Source organism: Oncorhynchus tshawytscha, unplaced genomic scaffold (genome assembly GCF_018296145.1).
Source record: "Oncorhynchus tshawytscha isolate Ot180627B unplaced genomic scaffold, Otsh_v2.0 Un_contig_651_pilon_pilon, whole genome shotgun sequence".
In the NCBI taxonomy this organism is placed as follows: Eukaryota; Metazoa; Chordata; class Actinopteri; order Salmoniformes; family Salmonidae; genus Oncorhynchus; species Oncorhynchus tshawytscha.
Window position 1 is genome coordinate 1 of NW_024609036.1, and position 23,245 is coordinate 23,245.

At 38.3% G+C, this 23,245-nt stretch overlaps 1 protein-coding gene across 4 annotated transcripts in view; it reads right to left on the bottom strand.

Annotated features, from left to right (window-relative positions):
* Positions 1–809: 809 nt before the first annotated feature.
* The window catches only part of LOC121844133 (palmitoyltransferase ZDHHC3-A-like), a gene marked incomplete at its 3' end in the record, with an annotated part of 39,426 nt that continues 16,990 nt past the window's right edge, over positions 810–23,245 (bottom strand). For all 4 annotated transcript variants that reach the window (XM_042314048.1, XM_042314049.1, XM_042314050.1 and 1 more), the window contains 1 exon segment: positions 810–906. In XM_042314048.1, the coding sequence (XP_042169982.1) occupies positions 810–906 (97 nt within the window).

Genomic DNA, 23,245 nt, shown 5'->3' on the forward strand with positions numbered 1-23,245 from the left:
CCATGAGATGGGTGGATATGGAACAGTTTCTCCATGAGATGGGTGGATATGGAACAGTTTCCCCATGAGATGGGTGGATATGGAACAGTTTCCCCATGAGATGGGTGGATATGGAACAGTTTCCCCATGAGATGGGTGGATATGGAACAGTTTCTCCATGAGATGGGTGGATATGGAACAGTTTCCCCATGAGATGGGTGGATATGGAACAGTTTCCCCATGAGATGGGTGGATATGGAACAGTTTCTCCATGAGATGGGTGGGTATGGAACAGTTTCTCCATGAGATGGGTGGATATGGAACAGTTTCCCCATGAGATGGGTGGATATGGAACAGTTTCCCCATGAGATGGGTGGATATGGAACAGTTTCTCCATGAGATGGGTGGGTATGGAACAGTTTCTCCATGAGATGGGTGGATATGGAACAGTTTCTCCATGAGATGGGTGGGTATGGAACAGTTTCTCCATGAGATGGGTGGATATGGAACAGTTTCCCCATGAGATGGGTGGATATGGAACAGTTTCCCCATGAGATGGGTGGGTATGGAACAGTTTCTCCATGAGATGGGTGGATATGGAACAGTTTCCCCATGAGATGGGTGGGTATGGAACAGTTTCTCCATGAGATGGGTGGGTATGGAACAAAGTCATTTTCAGTGCATTTGACAACTTAAAAACATCTTAATTCCTAACTTTCCAATAGGTAGTGTGAGTTGGCTACTGGTCTGTGTTATTGCAGCAGGCTGAAGGTGTAATGGGGTCTACAGTATGGAACGTTCCAGTATGTAAAGGATAGACTGGTACGTACTGTGAAGAGCACAAAGAACTTCTGGTTGTTCTCTCCCACACAGTTGTTAACCCAGGGACAGTGGTGGTCCATCTTCCTTATGCAGCGCTTACACACACTAGTATAGAGGGAGAGAGAGAACTAATTACACACACTAGTATAGAGGGAGAGAGAGAACTAATTACACACACTAGTATAGAGGAGAGAGAGAACTAATTACACACACTAGTATAGAGGAGAGAGAGAGAGAACTAATTACACACACTAGTATAGAGGGGGAGAGAGAGAACTAATTACACACTAGTATAGAGGGAGAGAGAGAACTAATTACACACACTAGTATAGAGGGAGAGAGAGAGAACTAATTACACACACTAGTATAGAGGGAGAGAGAGAACTAATTACACACACTAGTATAGAGAGAGAAGAGAACTAATTACACACACTAGTATAGAGAGAGAGAGAGAACTAATTACACACACTAGTATAGAGGGAGAGAGAGAGAGAACTAATTACACACACTAGTATAGAGGGAGAGAGAGAACTAATTACACACACTAGTATAGAGAGAGAGAGAGAACTAATTACACACACTAGTATAGAGAGAGAGAGAGAACTAATTACACACACTAGTATAGAGAGAGAGAGAGAACTAATTACACACACTAGTATAGAGAGAGAACTAATTACACACACTAGTATAGAGGGAGAGAGAGAACTAATTACACACACTAGTATAGAGAGAGAGAACTAATTACACACACTAGTATAGAGGGAGAGAGAGAGAACTAATTACACACACTAGTATAGAGGGAGAGAGAGAACTAATTACACACACTAGTATAGAGAGAGAGAGAACTAATTACACACACTAGTATAGAGGAGAGAGAGAGAGAACTAATTACACACACTAGTATAGAGGGAGAGAGAGAGAACTAATTACACTAGTATAGAGAGAGAGAACTAATTACACACACTAGTATAGAGAGAGAGAGAACTAATTACACACACTAGTATAGAGGAGAGAGAGAGAACTAATTACACACACTAGTATAGAGGGAGAGAGAGAACTAATTACACACACTAGTATAGAGGAGAGAGAGAGAGAACTAATTACACACACTAGTATAGGGAGAGAGAGAGAGAACTAATTACACACACTAGTATAGAGGGAGAGAGAGAGAACTAATTACACACACTAGTATAGAGGGAGAGAGAGAGAGAACTAATTACACACACTAGTATAGAGGGGAGAGAGAGAGAACTAATTACACACACTAGTATAGAGGGAGAGAGAGAACTAATTATACACACTAGTATAGAGGGAGAGAGAGAACTAATTACACACACTAGTATAGAGAGAGAGAACTAATTACACACATAGTATAGAGTATAGAGAGAGAGAGAACTAATTACACACACTAGTATAGAGGAGAGAGAGAACTAATTACACACACTAGTATAGAGAGAGAGAGAGAACTAATTACACACACTAGTATAGAGGGAGAGAGAGAGAACTAATTACACACACTAGTATAGAGGGAGAGAGAGAGAACTAATTACACACACTAGTATAGAGGAACTAATTACACACACTAGAGAGAGAGAGAACTAATTACACACACTAGTATAGAGAGAGAGAGAGAACTAATTACACACACTAGTATAGAGGAGAGAGAGAGAACTAATTACACACACTAGTATAGAGGAGAGAGAACTAATTACACACACTAGTATAGAGAGAGAGAGAGAACTAATTACACACACTAGTATAGAGGGAGAGAGAGAGAACTAATTACACACACGAGTATAGAGGGAGAGAGAGAGAGAACTAATTACACACACTAGTATAGAGGGAGAGAGAGAGAGAACTAATTACACACACTAGTATAGAGAGAGAGAGAGAACTAATTACACACACTAGTATAGAGGGAGAGAGAGAGAACTAATTACACACACTAGTATAGAGAGAGAGAGAGAACTAATTACACACACTAGTATAGAGGGAGAGAGAGAGAGAACTAATTACACACACTAGTATAGAGGGAGAGAGAGAACTAATTACACACACTAGTATAGAGAGAGAGAGAACTAATTACACACACTAGTATAGAGGGAGAGAGAGAACTAATTACACACACTAGTATAGAGAGAGAGAACTAATTACACACACTAGTATAGAGAGAGAGAACTAATTACACACACTAGTATAGAGAGAGAGAACTAATTACACACACTAGTATAGAGGGAGAGAGAGAACTAATTACACACACTAGTATAGAGGGAGAGAGAACTAATTACACACACTAGTATAGAGAGAGAGAGAACTAATTACACACACTAGTATAGAGGGAGAGAACTAATTACACACACTAGTATAGAGGGAGAGAACTAATTACACACACTAGTATAGAGGGAGAGAACTAATTACACACACTAGTATAGAGGGAGGGAGAGAGAACTAATTACACACACTAGTATAGAGGGAGAGAGAGAGAACTAATTACACACACTAGTATAGAGGGAGAGAGAACTAATTACACACACTAGTATAGAGGGAGAGAGAGAACTAATTACACACACTAGTATAGAGGGAGAGAGAGAGAACTAATTACACACACTAGTATAGAGGGAGAGAGAGAGAGAACTAATTACACACACTAGTATAGAGGGAGAGAGAGAGAACTAATTACACACACTAGTATAGAGAGAGAGAGAGAACTAATTACACACACTAGTATAGAGAGAGAGAGAGAACTAATTACACACACTAGTATAGAGGGAGAGAGAGAACTAATTACACACACTAGTATAGAGGGAGAGAGAGAGAACTAATTACACACACTAGTATAGAGAGAGAGAGAGAACTAATTACACACACTAGTATAGAGGGAGAGGAGAGAGAACTAATTACACACACTAGTATAGAGAGAGAACTAATTACACACTAGTATAGAGAGAGAGAGAACTAATTACACACACTAGTATAGAGAGAGAGAGAACTAATTACACACACTAGTATAGAGGGAGAGAGAGAGAACTAATTACACACACTAGTATAGAGGGAGAGAGAGAGAACTAATTACACACACTAGTATAGAGGGAGAGAGAGAACTAATTACACACACTAGTATAGAGGGAGAGAGAGAACTAATTACACACACTAGTAGAGGGAGAGAGAGAACTAATTACACACACTAGTATAGAGGAGAGAGAGAACTAATTACACACACTAGTATAGAGGGAGAGAGAGAACTAATTACACACACTAGTATAGAGGGAGAGAGAGAGAACTAATTACACACACTAGTATAGAGGGAGAGAGAGAACTAATTACACACACTAGTATAGAGGGAGAGAGAGAACTAATTACACACACTAGTATAGAGGGAGAGAGAGAACTAATTACACACACTAGTATAGAGGGAGAGAGAGAACTAATTACACACACTAGTATAGAGGGAGAGAGAGAACTAATTACACACACTAGTATAGAGAGAGAGAACTAATTACACACACTAGTATAGAGGGAGAGAGAGAACTAATTACACACACTAGTATAGAGGGAGAGAGAGAACTAATTACACACACTAGTATAGAGGGAGAGAGAGAACTAATTACACACACTAGTATAGAGAGAGAACTAATTACACACACTAGTATAGAGGAGAGAGAGAACTAATTACACACACTAGTATAGAGAGAGAGAACTAATTACACACACTAGTATAGAGAGGAGAGAGAGAACTAATTACACACACTAGTATAGAGAGAGAGAGAACTAATTACACACACTAGTATAGAGGGAGAGAGAGAGAACTAATTACACACACTAGTATAGAGGAGAGAGAGAGAACTAATTACACACACTAGTATAGAGGGAGAGAGAGAACTAATTACACACTAGTATAGAGGGAGAGAGAGAGAACTAATTACACACACTAGTATAGGGGGAGAGAGAGAACTAATTACACACACTAGTATAGAGGGAGAGAGAGAACTAATTACACACACTAGTATAGAGGGAGAGAGAGAACTAATTACACACACTAGTATAGAGAGAGAGAGAACTAATTACACACACTAGTATAGAGAGAGAGAGAGAACTAATTACACACACTAGTATAGAGAGAGAGAGAGAACTAATTACACACACTAGTATAGAGAGAGAGAGAGAACTAATTACACACACTAGTATAGAGGGAGAGAGAACTAATTACACACACTAGTATAGAGGGAGAGAGAGAGAACTAATTACACACACTAGTATAGAGGGAGAGAGAGAACTAATTACACACACTAGTATAGAGGGAGAGAGAGAGAACTAATTACACACACTAGTATAGAGAGAGAGAGAGAACTAATTACACACACTAGTATAGAGGGAGAGAGAGAACTAATTACACACACTAGTATAGAGAGAGAACTAATTACACACACTAGTATAGAGAGAGAGAGAACTAATTACACACACTAGTATAGAGGGAGAGAGAGAACTAATTACACACACTAGTATAGAGAGAGAACTAATTACACACACTAGTATAGAGGGAGAGAACTAATTACACACACTAGTATAGAGAGAGAGAGAGAACTAATTACACACACTAGTATAGAGGGAGAGAGAGAGAGAACTAATTACACACACTAGTATAGAGGGAGAGGAAGAGAGAACTAATTACACACACTAGTATAGAGGGAGAGAGAGAGAACTAATTACACACACTAGTATAGAGGGAGAGAGAACTAATTACACACACTAGTATAGAGGGAGAGAGAACTAATTACACACACTAGTATAGAGGGAGAGAGAGAACTAATTACACACACTAGTATAGAGGGAGAGAGAGAGAGAACTAATTACACACACTAGTATAGAGAGAGAGAGAGAACTAATTACACACACTAGTATAGAGAGAGAACTAATTACACACACTAGTATAGAGAGAGAGAGAACTAATTACACACACTAGTATAGAGGGGAGAGAGAGAGAACTAATTACACACACTAGTATAGAGGGAGAGAGAGAGAACTAATTACACACACTAGTATAGAGGGAGAGAGAGAACTAATTACACACACTAGTATAGAGGGGGAGAGAGAGAACTAATTACACACACTAGTATAGAGAGAGAGAGAGAACTAATTACACACACTAGTATAGAGTATAGAGGAGAGAGAGAGAACTAATTACACACACTAGTATAGAGGGGAGAGAGAGAGAACTAATTACACACACTAGTATAGAGGGAGAGAGAGAACTAATTACACACACTAGTATAGAGGGAGAGAGAGAGAGAACTAATTACACACACTAGTATAGAGGGGAGAGAGAGAGAACTAATTACACACACTAGTATAGAGGGAGAGAGAGAACTAATTACACACACTAATTACACACACTAGAGAGGAGAGAGAGAACTAATTACACACACTAGTATAGAGGGAGAGAGAGAACTAATTACACACACTAGTATAGAGAGAGAGAGAGAGAACTAATTACACACACTAGTATAGAGGGAGAGAGAGAGAACTAATTACACACACTAGTATAGAGGGAGAGAGAGAACTAATTACACACACTAGTATAGAGGGAGAGAGAGAGAACTAATTACACACACTAGTATAGAGGGAGAGAGAGAACTAATTACACACACTAGTATAGAGGGAGAGAGAGAACTAATTACACACACTAGTATAGAGGGAGAGAGAGAACTAATTACACACACTAGTATAGAGGGAGAGAGAGAACTAATTACACACACTAGTATAGAGGGAGAGAGAGAGAACTAATTACACACACTAGTATAGAGGGAGAGAGAGAACTAATTACACACACTAGTATAGAGAGGAGAGAGAGAGAACTAATTACACACACTAGTATAGAGGGAGAGAGAGAACTAATTACACACACTAGTAGAGAGAGAGAGAGAACTAATTACACACACTAGTATAGAGGGAGAGAGAGAGAACTAATTACACACACTAGTATAGAGGGAGAGAGAGAGAACTAATTACACACACTAGTATAGAGGGAGAGAGAGAGAGAGAACTAATTACACACACTAGTATAGAGGGAGAGAGAGAGAACTAATTACACACACTAGTATAGAGGGAGAGAGAGAACTAATTACACACACTAGTATAGAGGGAGAGAGAGAGAACTAATTACACACACTAGTATAGAGGGAGAGAGAACTAATTACACACACTAGTATAGAGGGAGAGAGAGAACTAATTACACACACTAGTATAGAGGGAGAGAGAGAACTAATTACACACACTAGTATAGAGGGAGAGAGAGAGAACTAATTACACACACTAGTATAGAGAGAGAGAGAACTAATTACACACACTAGTATAGAGGGAGAGAGAGAGAACTAATTACACACACTAGTATAGAGGGAGAGAGAGAGAACTAATTACACACACTAGTATAGAGGGAGAGAGAACTAATTACACACACTAGTATAGAGGGAGAGAGAGAACTAATTACACACACTAGTATAGAGGGAGAGAACTAATTACACACACTAGTATAGAGAGAGAGAGAGAACTAATTACACACACTAGTATAGAGGGAGAGAGAACTAATTACACACACTAGTATAGAGAGAGAGAGAACTAATTACACACACTAGTATAGAGGGAGAGAGAACTAATTACACACACTAGTATAGAGAGAGAGAGAACTAATTACACACACTAGTATAGAGGGAGAGAACTAATTACACACACTAGTATAGAGAGAGAGAGAGAACTAATTACACACACTAGTATAGAGGGAGAGAGAACTAATTACACACACTAGTATAGAGGGAGAGAGAGAACTAATTACACACACTAGTATAGAGGAGAGAGAGAGAACTAATTACACACACTAGTATAGAGAGAGAGAGAGAACTAATTACACACACTAGTATAGAGGAGAGAGAGAACTAATTACACACACTAGTATAGAGGGAGAGAGAGAGAACTAATTACACACACTAGTATAGAGGAGAGAGAGAGAACTAATTACACACACTAGTATAGAGAGAGAGAGAGAACTAATTACACACACTAGTATAGAGGGAGAGAGAGAACTAATTACACACACTAGTATAGAGAGAGAGAGAACTAATTACACACACTAGTATAGAGGAGAGAGAGAGAGAACTAATTACACACACTAGTATAGAGAACTAATTACACACACTAGTATAGAGAGAGAACTAATTACACACACTAGTATAGAGGGAGAGAGAGAACTAATTACACACACTAGTATAGAGGGAGAGAGAGAACTAATTACACACACTAGTATAGAGAGGAGAGAGAACTAATTACACACACTAGTATAGAGAGAGAGAGAACTAATTACACACACTAGTATAGAGGGAGAGAGAGAACTAATTACACACACTAGTATAGAGAGAGAGAGAGAGAACTAATTACACACACTAGTATAGAGGGAGAGAGAGAGAACTAATTACACACACTAGTATAGAGGGAGAGAGAGAACTAATTACACACACTAGTATAGAGGAGGAGAGAGAACTAATTACACACACTAGTATAGAGAGAGAGAGAGAACTAATTACACACACTAGTATAGAGGAGAGAGAGAGAACTAATTACACACACTAGTATAGAGGGAGAGAGAGAACTAATTACACACACTAGTATAGAGGGAGAGAGAGAGAACTAATTACACACACTAGTATAGAGGAGAGAGAGAGAACTAATTACACACACTAGTATAGAGGAGAGAGAGAGAACTAATTACACACACTAGTATAGAGGAGAGAGAGAACTAATTACACACACTAGTATAGAGGAGAGAGAGAGAACTAATTACACACACTAGTATAGAGGGAGAGAGAGAACTAATTACACACACTAGTATAGAGGGAGAGAGAGAACTAATTACACACACTAGTATAGAGGGAGAGAGAGAACTAATTACACACACTAGTATAGAGGGAGAGAGAGAGAACTAATTACACACACTAGTATAGAGGGAGAGAGAGAGAACTAATTACACACACTAGTATAGAGGGAGAGAGAGAACTAATTACACACACTAGTATAGAGGGAGAGAGAGAGAGAACTAATTACACACACTAGTATAGAGGGAGAGAGAGAGAGAACTAATTACACACACTAGTATAGAGGGAGAGAGAGAGAACTAATTACACACACTAGTATAGAGAGAGAGAGAACTAATTACACACACTAGTATAGAGGGAGAGAGAGAGAGAACTAATTACACACACTAGTATAGAGGAGAGAGAGAACTAATTACACACACTAGTAGAGAGAGAGAGAGAACTAATTACACACACTAGTATAGAGAACTAATTACACACACTAGAGAGAGAGAACTAATTACACACACTAGTATAGAGAGAAGAGAGAACTAATTACACACACTAGTATAGAGAGAGAGAGAACTAATTACACACACTAGTATAGGAGAGAGAGAGAACTAATTACACACACTAGTATAGAGGGAGAGAGAGAACTAATTACACACACTAGTATAGAGAGAGAGAGAACTAATTACACACACTAGTATAGAGAGAGAGAGAACTAATTACACACACTAGTATAGAGGGAGAGAGAGAGAACTAATTACACACACTAGTATAGAGGGAGAGAGAGAGAGAACTAATTACACACACTAGTATAGAGGGAGAGAGAGAGAACTAATTACACACACTAGTATAGAGGGAGAGAGAACTAATTACACACACTAGTATAGAGGGAGAGAGAGAACTAATTACACACACTAGTATAGAGGGAGAGAGAGAGAGAACTAATTACACACACTAGTATAGAGGGAGAGAGAGAGAACTAATTACACACACTAGTATAGAGGGAGAGAGAGAGAACTAATTACACACACTAGTATAGAGAGAGAGAGAGAACTAATTACACACACTAGTATAGAGGGAGAGAGAGAGAGAACTAATTACACACACTAGTATAGAGGGAGAGAGAGAGAGAACTAATTACACACACTAGTATAGAGGAGAGAGAGAGAACTAATTACACACACTAGTATAGAGGGAGAGAGAGAGAACTAATTACACACACTAGTATAGAGGGAGAGAGAGAGAGAACTAATTACACACACTAGTATAGAGGGAGAGAGAGAACTAATTACACACACTAGTATAGAGGGAGAGAGAGAGAGAACTAATTACACACACTAGTATAGAGGGAGAGAGAGAGAGAACTAATTACACACACTAGTATAGAGAGAGAGAGAGAACTAATTACACACACTAGTATAGAGAGAGAGAGAGAACTAATTACACACACTAGTATAGAGGAGAGAGAGAACTAATTACACACACTAGTATAGAGGGAGAGAGAGAGAACTAATTACACACACTAGTATAGAGGGAGAGAGAGAGAACTAATTACACACACTAGTATAGAGGGAGAGAGAGAGAGAACTAATTACACACACTAGTATAGAGGAGAGAGAGAGAACTAATTACACACACTAGTATAGAGAGAGAGAGAACTAATTACACACACTAGTATAGAGAGAGAGAGAGAACTAATTACACACACTAGTATAGAGAGAGAGAGAGAACTAATTACACACACTAGTATAGAGGGAGAGAGAGAGAACTAATTACACACACTAGTATAGAGGGAGAGAGAGAGAACTAATTACACACACTAGTATAGAGAGAGAGAGAACTAATTACACACACTAGTATAGAGAGAGAGAGAGAACTAATTACACACACTAGTATAGAGAGAGAGAGAGAACTAATTACACACACTAGTATAGAGAGAGAGAACTAATTACACACACTAGTATAGAGGGAGAGAGAGAGAACTAATTACACACACTAGTATAGAGGAGAGAGAGAGAACTAATTACACACACTAGTATAGAGGAGAGAGAGAGAACTAATTACACACACTAGTATAGAGGAGAGAGAGAGAACTAATTACACACACTAGTAGAGAGAGAGAGAGAACTAATTACACACACTAGTATAGAGAGAGAGAGAGAACTAATTACACACACTAGTATAGAGAGAGAGAGAGAACTAATTACACACACTAGTATAGGGAGAGAGAGAACTAATTACACACACTAGTATAGAGGGAGAGAGAGAACTAATTACACACACTAGTATAGAGGGAGAGAGAGAGAACTAATTACACACACTAGTATAGAGAGAGAGAGAGAACTAATTACACACACTAGTATAGAGGGAGAGAGAGAGAACTAATTACACACACTAGTATAGAGGGAGAGAGAGAGAACTAATTACACACACTAGTATAGAGGGAGAGAGAGAGAACTAATTACACACACTAGTATAGAGGGAGAGAGAGAACTAATTACACACACTAGTATAGAGGGAGAGAGAGAACTAATTACACACACTAGTATAGAGGGAGAGAGAGAACTAATTACACACACTAGTATAGAGGGAGAGAGAACTAATTACACACACTAGTATAGAGGGAGAGAGAGAACTAATTACACACACTAGTATAGAGGGAGAGAGAGAACTAATTACACACACTAGTATAGAGAGAGAGAGAGAACTAATTACACACACTAGTATAGAGGGAGAGAGAGAACTAATTACACACACTAGTATAGAGAGAGAGAGAGAACTAATTACACACACTAGTATAGAGGGGAGAGAGAGAACTAATTACACACACTAGTATAGAGGGAGAGAGAGAGAACTAATTACACACACTAGTATAGAGGGAGAGAGAGAACTAATTACACACACTAGTATAGAGGAGAGAGAGAGAGAACTAATTACACACACTAGTATAGAGAGAGAGAGAGAACTAATTACACACACTAGTATAGAGAGAGAGAGAACTAATTACACACACTAGTATAGAGGGAGAGAGAGAGAACTAATTACACACACTAGTATAGAGGGAGAGAGAGAGAACTAATTACACACACTAGTATAGAGGGAGAGAGAGAGAACTAATTACACACACTAGTATAGAGAGAAAGAGAACTAATTACACACACTAGTATAGAGGGAGAGAGAGAACTAATTACACACACTAGTATAGAGAGAGAGAACTAATTACACACACTAGTATAGAGGGAGAGAGAGAACTAATTACACACACTAGTATAGAGAGAGAACTAATTACACACACTAGTATAGAGAGAGAGAGAGAACTAATTACACACACTAGTATAGAGGGAGAGAGAGAGAACTAATTACACACACTAGTATAGAGGGAGAGAGAGAACTAATTACACACACTAGTATAGAGAGAGAACTAATTACACACACTAGTATAGAGAGAGAGAGAGAACTAATTACACACACTAGTATAGAGGGAGAGAGAGAGAGAACTAATTACACACACTAGTATAGAGGGAGAGAGAGAACTAATTACACACACTAGTATAGAGGGAGAGAGAGAACTAATTACACACACTAGTATTACACACACTAGTATAGAGGAGAGAGAGAGAACTAATTACACACACTAGTATAGAGAGGAGAGAGAGAGAACTAATTACACACACTAGTATAGAGGGAGAGAGAGAACTAATTACACACACTAGTATAGAGGGAGAGAGAGAGAACTAATTACACACACTAGTATAGAGGGAGAGAGAGAGAACTAATTACACACACTAGTATAGAGGGAGAGAGAGAGAACTAATTACACACACTAGTATAGAGGGAGAGAGAGAGAACTAATTACACACACTAGTATAGAGAGAGAGAGAACTAATTACACACACTAGTATAGAGGGAGAGAGAGAGAACTAATTACACACACTAGTATAGAGGAGAGAGAGAGAACTAATTACACACACTAGTATAGAGGGAGAGAGAGAGAACTAATTACACACACTAGTATAGAGAGAGAGAGAGAACTAATTACACACACTAGTATAGAGAGGGAGAGAGAGAGAACTAATTACACACACTAGTATAGAGAGAGAGAGAGAACTAATTACACACACTAGTATAGAGGAGAGAGAGAGAACTAATTACACACACTAGTATAGAGGAGAGAGAGAGAACTAATTACACACACTAGTATAGAGAGAGAGAGAGAACTAATTACACACACTAGTATAGAGAGAGAGAGAGAGAACTAATTACACACACTAGTATAGAGAGAGAGAGAGAACTAATTACACACACTAGTATACACTAGGAGAGAGAGAGAGAGAACTAATTACACACACTAGTATAGAGGGAGAGAGAGAACTAATTACACACACTAGTATAGAGGGAGAGAGAGAGAGAACTAATTACACACACTAGTATAGAGAGAGAGAACTAATTACACACACTAGTATAGAGAGAGAGAGAACTAATTACACACACTAGTATAGAGGAGAGAGAGAGAACTAATTACACACACTAGTATAGAGAGAACTAAGAGAGAGAGAACTAATTACACACACTAGTATAGAGAGAGAGAGAGAGAACTAATTACACACACTAGTATAGAGAGAGAACTAATTACACACACTAGTATAGAGAGAGAGAGAACTAATTACACACACTAGTATAGAGGAGAGAGAGAGAACTAATTACACACACTAGTATAGAGGGGAGAGAGAGAACTAATTACACACACTAGTATAGAGGGAGAGAGAGAGAACTAATTACACACACTAGTATAGAGGGAGAGAGAGAACTAATTACACACACTAGTATATAGAGAGAGAGAACTAATTACACACACTAGTATAGAGGGAGAGAGAACTAATTACACACACTAGTATAGAGGGAGAGAGAGAACTAATTACACACACTAGTATAGAGGGAGAGAGAGAACTAATTACACACACTAGTATAGAGAGAGAGAGAACTAATTACACACACTAGTATAGAGGGAGAGAGAGAACTAATTACACACACTAGTATAGAGGGAGAGAGAGAGAACTAATTACACACACTAGTATAGAGGGAGAGAGAGAGAACTAATTACACACACTAGTATAGAGGGAGAGAGAGAACTAATTACACACACTAGTATAGAGGGAGAGAGAGAGAACTAATTACACACACTAGTATAGAGGGAGAGAGAGAACTAATTACACACACTAGTATAGAGGAGAGAGAGAGAACTAATTACACACACTAGTATAGAGGGAGAGAGAGAACTAATTACACACACTAGTATAGAGGAGAGAGAGAGAACTAATTACACACACTAGTATAGAGAGAGAGAGAGAGAACTAATTACACACACTAGTATAGAGAGAGAGAGAGAACTAATTACACACACTAGTATAGAGGGAGAGAGAGAACTAATTACACACACTAGTATAGAGAGAGAGAGAGAACTAATTACACACACTAGTATAGAGAGAGAGAGAGAACTAATTACACACACTAGTATAGAGGGAGAGAGAGAACTAATTACACACACTAGTATAGAGAGAGAGAGAGAACTAATTACACACACTAGTATAGAGGGAGAGAGAGAACTAATTACACACACTAGTATAGAGAGAGAGAGAGAACTAATTACACACACTAGTATAGAGGAGAGAGAGAACTAATTACACACACTAGTATAGAGAGAGAGAACTAATTACACACACTAGTATAGAGGGAGAGAGAACTAATTACACACACTAGTATAGAGAGAGAGAACTAATTACACACACTAGTATAGAGGGAGAGAGAACTAATTACACACACTAGTATAGAGGGAGAGAGAGAACTAATTACACACACTAGTATAGAGAGAGAGAACTAATTACACACACTAGTATAGAGAGAGAGAACTAATTACACACACTAGTATAGAGAGAGAGAGAACTAATTACACACACTAGTATAGAGAGAGAGAGAACTAATTACACACACTAGTATAGAGAGAGAGAACTAATTACACACACTAGTATAGAGAGAGAACTAATTACACACACTAGTATAGAGAGAGAGAGAACTAATTACACACACTAGTAGAGAGAACTAATTACACACACTAGAGAGAGAGAGAGAACTAATTACACACACTAGTAGAGAGAGAACTAATTACACACACTAGAGAGGGAGAGAGAGAACTAATTACACACACTAGTATAGAGAGAGAGAGAGAACTAATTACACACACTAGTATAGAGGGAGAGAGAGAGAACTAATTACACACACTAGTATAGAGGAGAGAGAGAGAACTAATTACACACACTAGTATAGAGGAGAGAGAGAGAACTAATTACACACACTAGTATAGAGGGGAGAGAGAGAGAACTAATTACACACACTAGTATAGAGGGGAGAGAGAGAACTAATTACACACACTAGTATAGAGAACTAATTACACACACTAGTATAGAGAGAGAGAGAACTAATTACACACACTAGTATAGAGGAGAGAGAGAGAACTAATTACACACACTAGTATAGAGGGAGAGAGAGAGAACTAATTACACACACTAGTATAGAGGGAGAGAGAGAGAGAACTAATTACACACACTAGTATAGAGGGAGAGAGAGAGAACTAATTACACACACTAGTATAGAGGGAGAGAGAGAGAACTAATTACACACACTAGTATAGAGGGAGAGAGAGAGAACTAATTACACACACTAGTATAGAGGGAGAGAGAGAGAACTAATTACACACACTAGTATAGAGAGAGAGAGAACTAATTACACACACTAGTATAGAGGGAGAGAGAGAACTAATTACACACACTAGTATAGAGGAGAGAGAGAGAACTAATTACACACACTAGTATAGAGAGAGAGAGAACTAATTACACACACTAGTATAGAGGGAGAGAGAGAGAACTAATTACACACACTAGTATAGAGGGAGAGAGAGAGAGAACTAATTACACACACTAGTATAGAGGGAGAGAGAGAACTAATTACACACACTAGTATAGAGGGAGAGAGAGAACTAATTACACACACTAGTATAGAGGAGAGAGAGAGAACTAATTACACACACTAGTATAGAGGGAGAGAGAGAGAACTAATTACACACACTAGTATAGAGGGAGAGAGAGAGAACTAATTACACACACTAGTATAGAGGGAGAGAGAGAGAACTAATTACACACACTAGTATAGAGGGAGAGAGAGAGAACTAATTACACACACTAGTATAGAGAGAGAGAGAGAGAACTAATTACACACACTAGTATAGAGAGAGAGAGAACTAATTACACACACTAGTATAGAGAGAGAGAGAGAACTAATTACACACACTAGTATAGAGAGAGAGAGAGAACTAATTACACACACTAGTATAGAGAGAGAGAGAGAACTAATTACACACACTAGTATAGAGGGAGAGAGAGAACTAATTACACACACTAGTATAGAGGGAGAGAGAGAACTAATTACACACACTAGTATAGAGAGAGAGAGAGAACTAATTACACACACTAGTATAGAGGGAGAGAGAGAACTAATTACACACACTAGTATAGAGGGAGAGAGAGAACTAATTACACACACTAGTATAGAGAGAGAGAGAACTAATTACACACACTAGTATAGAGAGAGAGAGAGAACTAATTACACACACTAGTATAGAGGGAGAGAGAGAGAACTAATTACACACACTAGTATAGAGGGAGAGAGAGAGAACTAATTACACACACTAGTATAGAGAGAGAGAACTAATTACACACACTAGTATAGAGGGAGAGAGAGAACTAATTATACACACTAGTATAGAAGGAGAGAGAGAGAACTAATTACACACACTAGTATAGAGGAGAGAGAGAGAGAACTAATTATACACACTAGTATAGAGAGAACTAATTACACACACTAGTAGAGAGAGAGAACTAATTACACACACTAGTATAGAGGGAGAGAGAGAGAACTAATTACACACACTAGTATAGAGGGAGAGAGAGAACTAATTACACACACTAGTATAGAGGAGAGAGAACTAATTATACACACTAGTATAGAGGGAGGAGAGAGAGAACTAATTACACACACTAGTATAGAGGGAGAGAGAGAGAACTAATTACACACACTAGTATAGAGGGAGAGAGAGAGAACTAATTACACACACTAGTATAGAGGGGAGAGAGAGAACTAATTACACACACTAGTATAGAGGGAGAGAGAGAACTAATTACACACACTAGTATAGAGAGAGAACTAATTACACACACTAGTATAGAGGGAGAGAGAGAACTAATTACACACACTAGTATAGAGGGAGAGAGAACTAATTACACACACTAGTATAGAGGGAGAGAGAGAACTAATTACACACACTAGTATAGAGGGAGAGAGAGAGAGAACTAATTACACACACTAGTATAGAGGGAGAGAGAGAACTAATTACACACACTAGTATAGAGGGAGAGAGAGAACTAATTACACACACTAGTATAGAGAGAGAGAGAGAACTAATTACACACACTAGTATAGAGGGAGAGAGAGAACTAATTACACACACTAGTATAGAGGGAGAGAGAGAGAACTAATTACACACACTAGTATAGAGGGAGAGAGAGAGAACTAATTACACACACTAGTATAGAGGGAGAGAGAGAGAACTAATTACACACACTAGTATAGAGAGAGAGAGAACTAATTACACACACTAGTATAGAGGGAGAGAGAGAACTAATTACACACACTAGTATAGAGGGAGAGAGAGAGAGAACTAATTATACACACTAGTATAGAGGGAGAGAGAGAGAGAACTAATTATACACACTAGTATAGAGGGAGAGAGAGAGAGAACTAATTACACACACTAGTATAGAGGGAGAGAGAGAACTAATTACACACACTAGTATAGAGAGAGAACTAATTACACACACTAGTATAGAGGGAGAGAGAGAGAACTAATTACACACACTAGTATGGAGGGAGAGAGAGAACTAATTACACACACTAGTATAGAGGGAGAGAGAGAGAACTAATTACACACACTAGTATGGAGGGAGAGAGAGAACTAATTACACACACTAGTATAGAGGGAGAGAGAGAGAGAACTAATTACACACACTAGTATAGAGGGAGAGAGAGAACTAATTACACACACTAGTATAGAGAGAGAGAGAGAACTAATTACACACACTAGTATAGAGGAGAGAGAGAGAACTAATTACACACACTAGTATAGAGGGAGAGAGAGAACTAATTACACACACTAGTATAGAGAGAGAGAGAGAACTAATTACACACACTAGTATAGAGAGAGAGAGAGAGAACTAATTACACACACTAGTATAGAGGGAGAGAGAGAGAACTAATTACACACACTAGTATAGAGGGAGAGAGAGAGAACTAATTACACACACTAGTATAGAGGGAGAGAGAGAGAACTAATTACACACACTAGTATAGAGGGAGAGAGAGAGAACTAATTACACACACTAGTATAGAGGGAGAGAGAGAACTAATTACACACACTAGTATAGAGGGAGAGAGAGAGAACTAATTACACACACTAGTATAGAGGGAGAGAGAGAGAGAACTAATTACACACACTAGTATAGAGAGAGAGAGAGAACTAATTACACACACTAGTATAGAGGGAGAGAGAGAGAACTAATTACACACACTAGTATAGAGAGAGAGAGAGAACTAATTACACACACTAGTATAGAGGGAGAGAGAGAACTAATTACACACACTAGTATAGAGGGAGAGAGAGAGAACTAATTACACACACTAGTATAGAGGGAGAGAGAGAGAACTAATTACACACACTAGTATAGAGGGAGAGAGAGAACTAATTACACACACTAGTATAGAGAGAGAACTAATTACACACACTAGTATAGAGAGAGAGAACTAATTACACACACTAGTATAGAGGGAGAGAGAGAACTAATTACACACACTAGTATAGAGAGAGAACTAATTACACACACTAGTATAGAGAGAGAACTAATTACACACACTAGTATAGAGAGAGAACTAATTACACACACTAGTATAGAGAGAGAGAGAACTAATTACACACACTAGTATAGAGGGAGAGAGAACTAATTACACACACTAGTATAGAGGGAGAGAGAGAACTAATTACACACACTAGTATAGAGGGAGAGAGAGAACTAATTACACACACTAGTATAGAGAGAGAACTAATTACACACACTAGTATAGAGAGAGAGAGAACTAATTACACACACTAGTATAGAGGGAGAGAGAGAACTAATTACACACACTAGTATAGAGAGAGAACTAATTACACACACTAGTATAGAGAGAGAGAGAACTAATTACACACACTAGTATAGAGAGAGAGAGAACTAATTACACACACTAGTATAGAGGGAGAGAGAACTAATTACACACACTAGTATAGAGGGAGAGAGAGAACTAATTACACACACTAGTATAGAGGGAGAGAGAGAGAACTAATTACACACACTAGTATAGAGGGAGAGAGAACTAATTACACACACTAGTATAGAGGGAGAGAGAGAACTAATTACACACACTAGTATAGAGGGAGAGAGAGAACTAATTACACACACTAGTATAGAGGAGAGAGAGAGAACTAATTACACACACTAGTATAGAGGGAGAGAGAGAGAACTAATTACACACACTAGTATAGAGGGAGAGAGAGAGAACTAATTACACACACTAGTATAGAGGGAGAGAGAGAGAACTAATTACACACACTAGTATAGAGGGAGAGAGAGAACTAATTACACACACTAGTATAGAGGAGAGAGAGAGAACTAATTACACACACTAGTATAGAGGGGAGAGAGAGAACTAATTACACACACTAGTATAGACAGAGAGAGAGAACTAATTACACACACTAGTATAGAGGGAGAGAGAGAGAACTAATTACACACACTAGTATAGAGGGAGAGAGAGAGAACTAATTACACACACTAGTATAGAGAGAGAGAGAACTAATTACACACACTAGTATAGAGAGAGAGAGAACTAATTACACACACTAGTATAGATAGAGAGAGAGAACTAATTACACACACTAGTATAGAGGAGAGAGAGAGAACTAATTACACACACTAGTATAGAGAGAGAGAGAGAACTAATTACACACACTAGTATAGAGAGAGAGAGAGAACTAATTACACACACTAGTATAGAGAGAGAGAGAACTAATTACACACACTAGTATAGAGAGAGAGAACTAATTACACACACTAGTAGAGGGAGAGAGAGAACTAATTACACACACTAGTATAGAGAGAGAGAGAACTAATTACACACACTAGTATAGAGGAGAGAGAGAACTAATTACACACACTAGTATAGAGGGAGAGAGAGAACTAATTACACACACTAGTATAGAGAGAGAGAGAACTAATTACACACTAGTAGTAGGGAGAGAGAGAGAACTAATTACACACACTAGTATAGAGGAGAGAGAGAACTAATTACACACACTAGTATAGAGAGAGAGAGAACTAATTACACACACTAGTATAGAGAGAGAGAACTAATTACACACACTAGTATAGAGGAGAGAGAGAACTAATTACACACACTAGTATAGAGAGAGAGAGAGAACTAATTACACACACTAGTATAGAGAGAGAGAACTAATTACACACACTAGTATAGAGAGAGAGAACTAATTACACACACTAGTATAGAGGGAGAGAGAACTAATTACACACACTAGTATAGAGAGAGAGAACTAATTACACACACTAGTATAGAGGGAGAGAGAACTAATTACACACACTAGTATAGAGGGAGAGAGAGAACTAATTACACACACTAGTATAGAGGGAGAGGGAGAGAGAACTAATTACACACACTAGTATAGAGGGAGAGAGAGAGAGAACTAATTACACACACTAGTATAGAGAGAGAGAGAACTAATTACACACACTAGTATAGAGGGAGAGAGAGAGAGAACTAATTACACACACTAGTATAGAGGGAGAGAGAGAGCTAATTACACACACTAGTATAGAGGGAGAGAGAACTAATTACACACACTAGTATAGAGAGGAGAGAGAGAACTAATTACACACACTAGTATAGAGAGGAGAGAGAGAGAACTAATTACACACACTAGTATAGAGGGAGAGAGAGAGAACTAATTACACACACTAGTATAGAGGGAGAGAGAGAGAACTAATTACACACACTAGTATAGAGGGAGAGAGAGAACTAATTACACACACTAGTATAGAGGGAGAGAGAGAGAACTAATTACACACACTAGTATAGGGAGAGAGAGAGAACTAATTACACACACTAGTATAGAGGGGAGAGAGAGAACTAATTACACACACTAGTATAGAGGGAGAGAGAGAACTAATTACACACACTAGTATAGAGGGAGAGAGAGAACTAATTACACACACTAGTATAGAGGGAGAGAGAGAACTAATTACACACACTAGTATAGAGGGGAGAGAGAACTAATTACACACACTAGTATAGAGGGAGAGAGAAACTAATTACACACACCAGTATAGAGGGAGAGAGAGAGAACTAATTACACACACTAGTATAGAGGGAGAGAGAGAGAGAACTAATTACACACACTAGTATAGAGGGAGAGAGAGAGAGAACTAATTACACACACTAGTATAGAGGGAGAGAGAGAACTAATTACACACACTAGTATAGAGGGAGAGAGAGAACTAATTACACACACTAGTATAGAGGGAGAGAGAGAGAACTAATTACACACACTAGTATAGAGGGAGAGAGAGAGAACTAATTACACACACTAGTATAGGGAGAGAGAGAGAACTAATTACACACACTAGTATAGAGGGAGAGAGAGAGAACTAATTACACACACTAGTATAGAGAGAGAGAGAACTAATTACACACACTAGTATAGAGGGAGAGAGAGAGAACTAATTACACACACTAGTATAGAGGGAGAGAGAGAACTAATTACACACACTAGTATAGAGAGAGAGAGAACTAATTACACACACTAGTATAGAGGGAGAGAGAGAGAACTAATTACACACACTAGTATAGAGGGAGAGAGAGAACTAATTACACACACTAGTATAGAGGGAGAGAGAGAGAACTAATTACACACACTAGTATAGAGGGAGAGAGAGAGAACTAATTACACACACTAGTATAGAGGGAGAGAGAGAACTAATTACACACACTAGTATAGAGGGAGAGAGAGAACTAATTACACACACTAGTATAGAGGAGAGAGAGAACTAATTACACACACTAGTATAGAGAGAGAGAGAGAACTAATTACACACACTAGTATAGAGGGAGAGAGAGAGAACTAATTACACACACTAGTATAGAGGGAGAGAGAGAGAACTAATTACACACACTAGTATAGAGAGAGAGAACTAATTACACACACTAGTATAGAGGGAGAGAGAGAACTAATTATACACACTAGTATAGAAGGAGAGAGAGAGAACTAATTACACACACTAGTATAGAGGGAGAGAGAGAGAGAACTAATTATACACACTAGTATAGAGGGAGAGAGAGAGAGAACTAATTACACACACTAGTATAGAGGGAGAGAGAGAGAGAACTAATTACACACACTAGTATAAAGGGAGAGAGAGAACTAATTACACACACTAGTATAGAGGGAGAGAACTAATTATACACACTAGTATAGAGGGAGAGAGAGAGAGAACTAATTACACACACTAGTATAGAGGGAGAGAGAGAGAGAACTAATTACACACACTAGTATAGAGGGAGAGAGAGAGAGAACTAATTACACACACTAGTATAGAGGGAGAGAGAGAACTAATTACACACACTAGTATAGAGGGAGAGAACTAATTACACACACTAGTATAGAGGGAGAGAACTAATTACACACACTAGTATAGAGGGAGAGAGAGAACTAATTACACACACTAGTATAGAGGGAGAGAGAGAACTAATTATACACACTAGTATAAAGGGAGAGAGAGAACTAATTACACACACTAGTATAGAGGGAGAGAGAGAGAGAACTAATTATACACACTAGTATAGAGGGAGAGAGAGAACTAATTACACACACTAGTATAGAGGGAGAGAGAGAACTAATTATACACACTAGTATAGAGGGAGAGAGAGAGAACTAATTACACACACTAGTATAGAGGGAGAGAGAGAACTAATTACACACACTAGTATAGAGGGAGAGAGAGAACTAATTACACACACTAGTATAGAGGGAGAGAGAGAACTAATTACACACACTAGTATAGAGAGAGAGAGAGAACTAATTACACACACTAGTATAGAGGAGAGAGAGAACTAATTACACACACTAGTAGAGAGAGAGAGAACTAATTATACACACTAGTATAGAGGGAGAGAGAGAGAGAACTAATTATACACACTAGTATAGAGGGAGAGAGAGAGAGAACTAATTACACACACTAGTATAGAGGGAGAGAGAGAACTAATTACACACACTAGTATAGAGGGAGAGAGAGAACTAATTACACACACTAGTATGGAGGGAACATCCAGAGAGAGAGAGAACTAATTACACACACTAGTATAGAGGGAGAGAGAGAGAACTAATTACA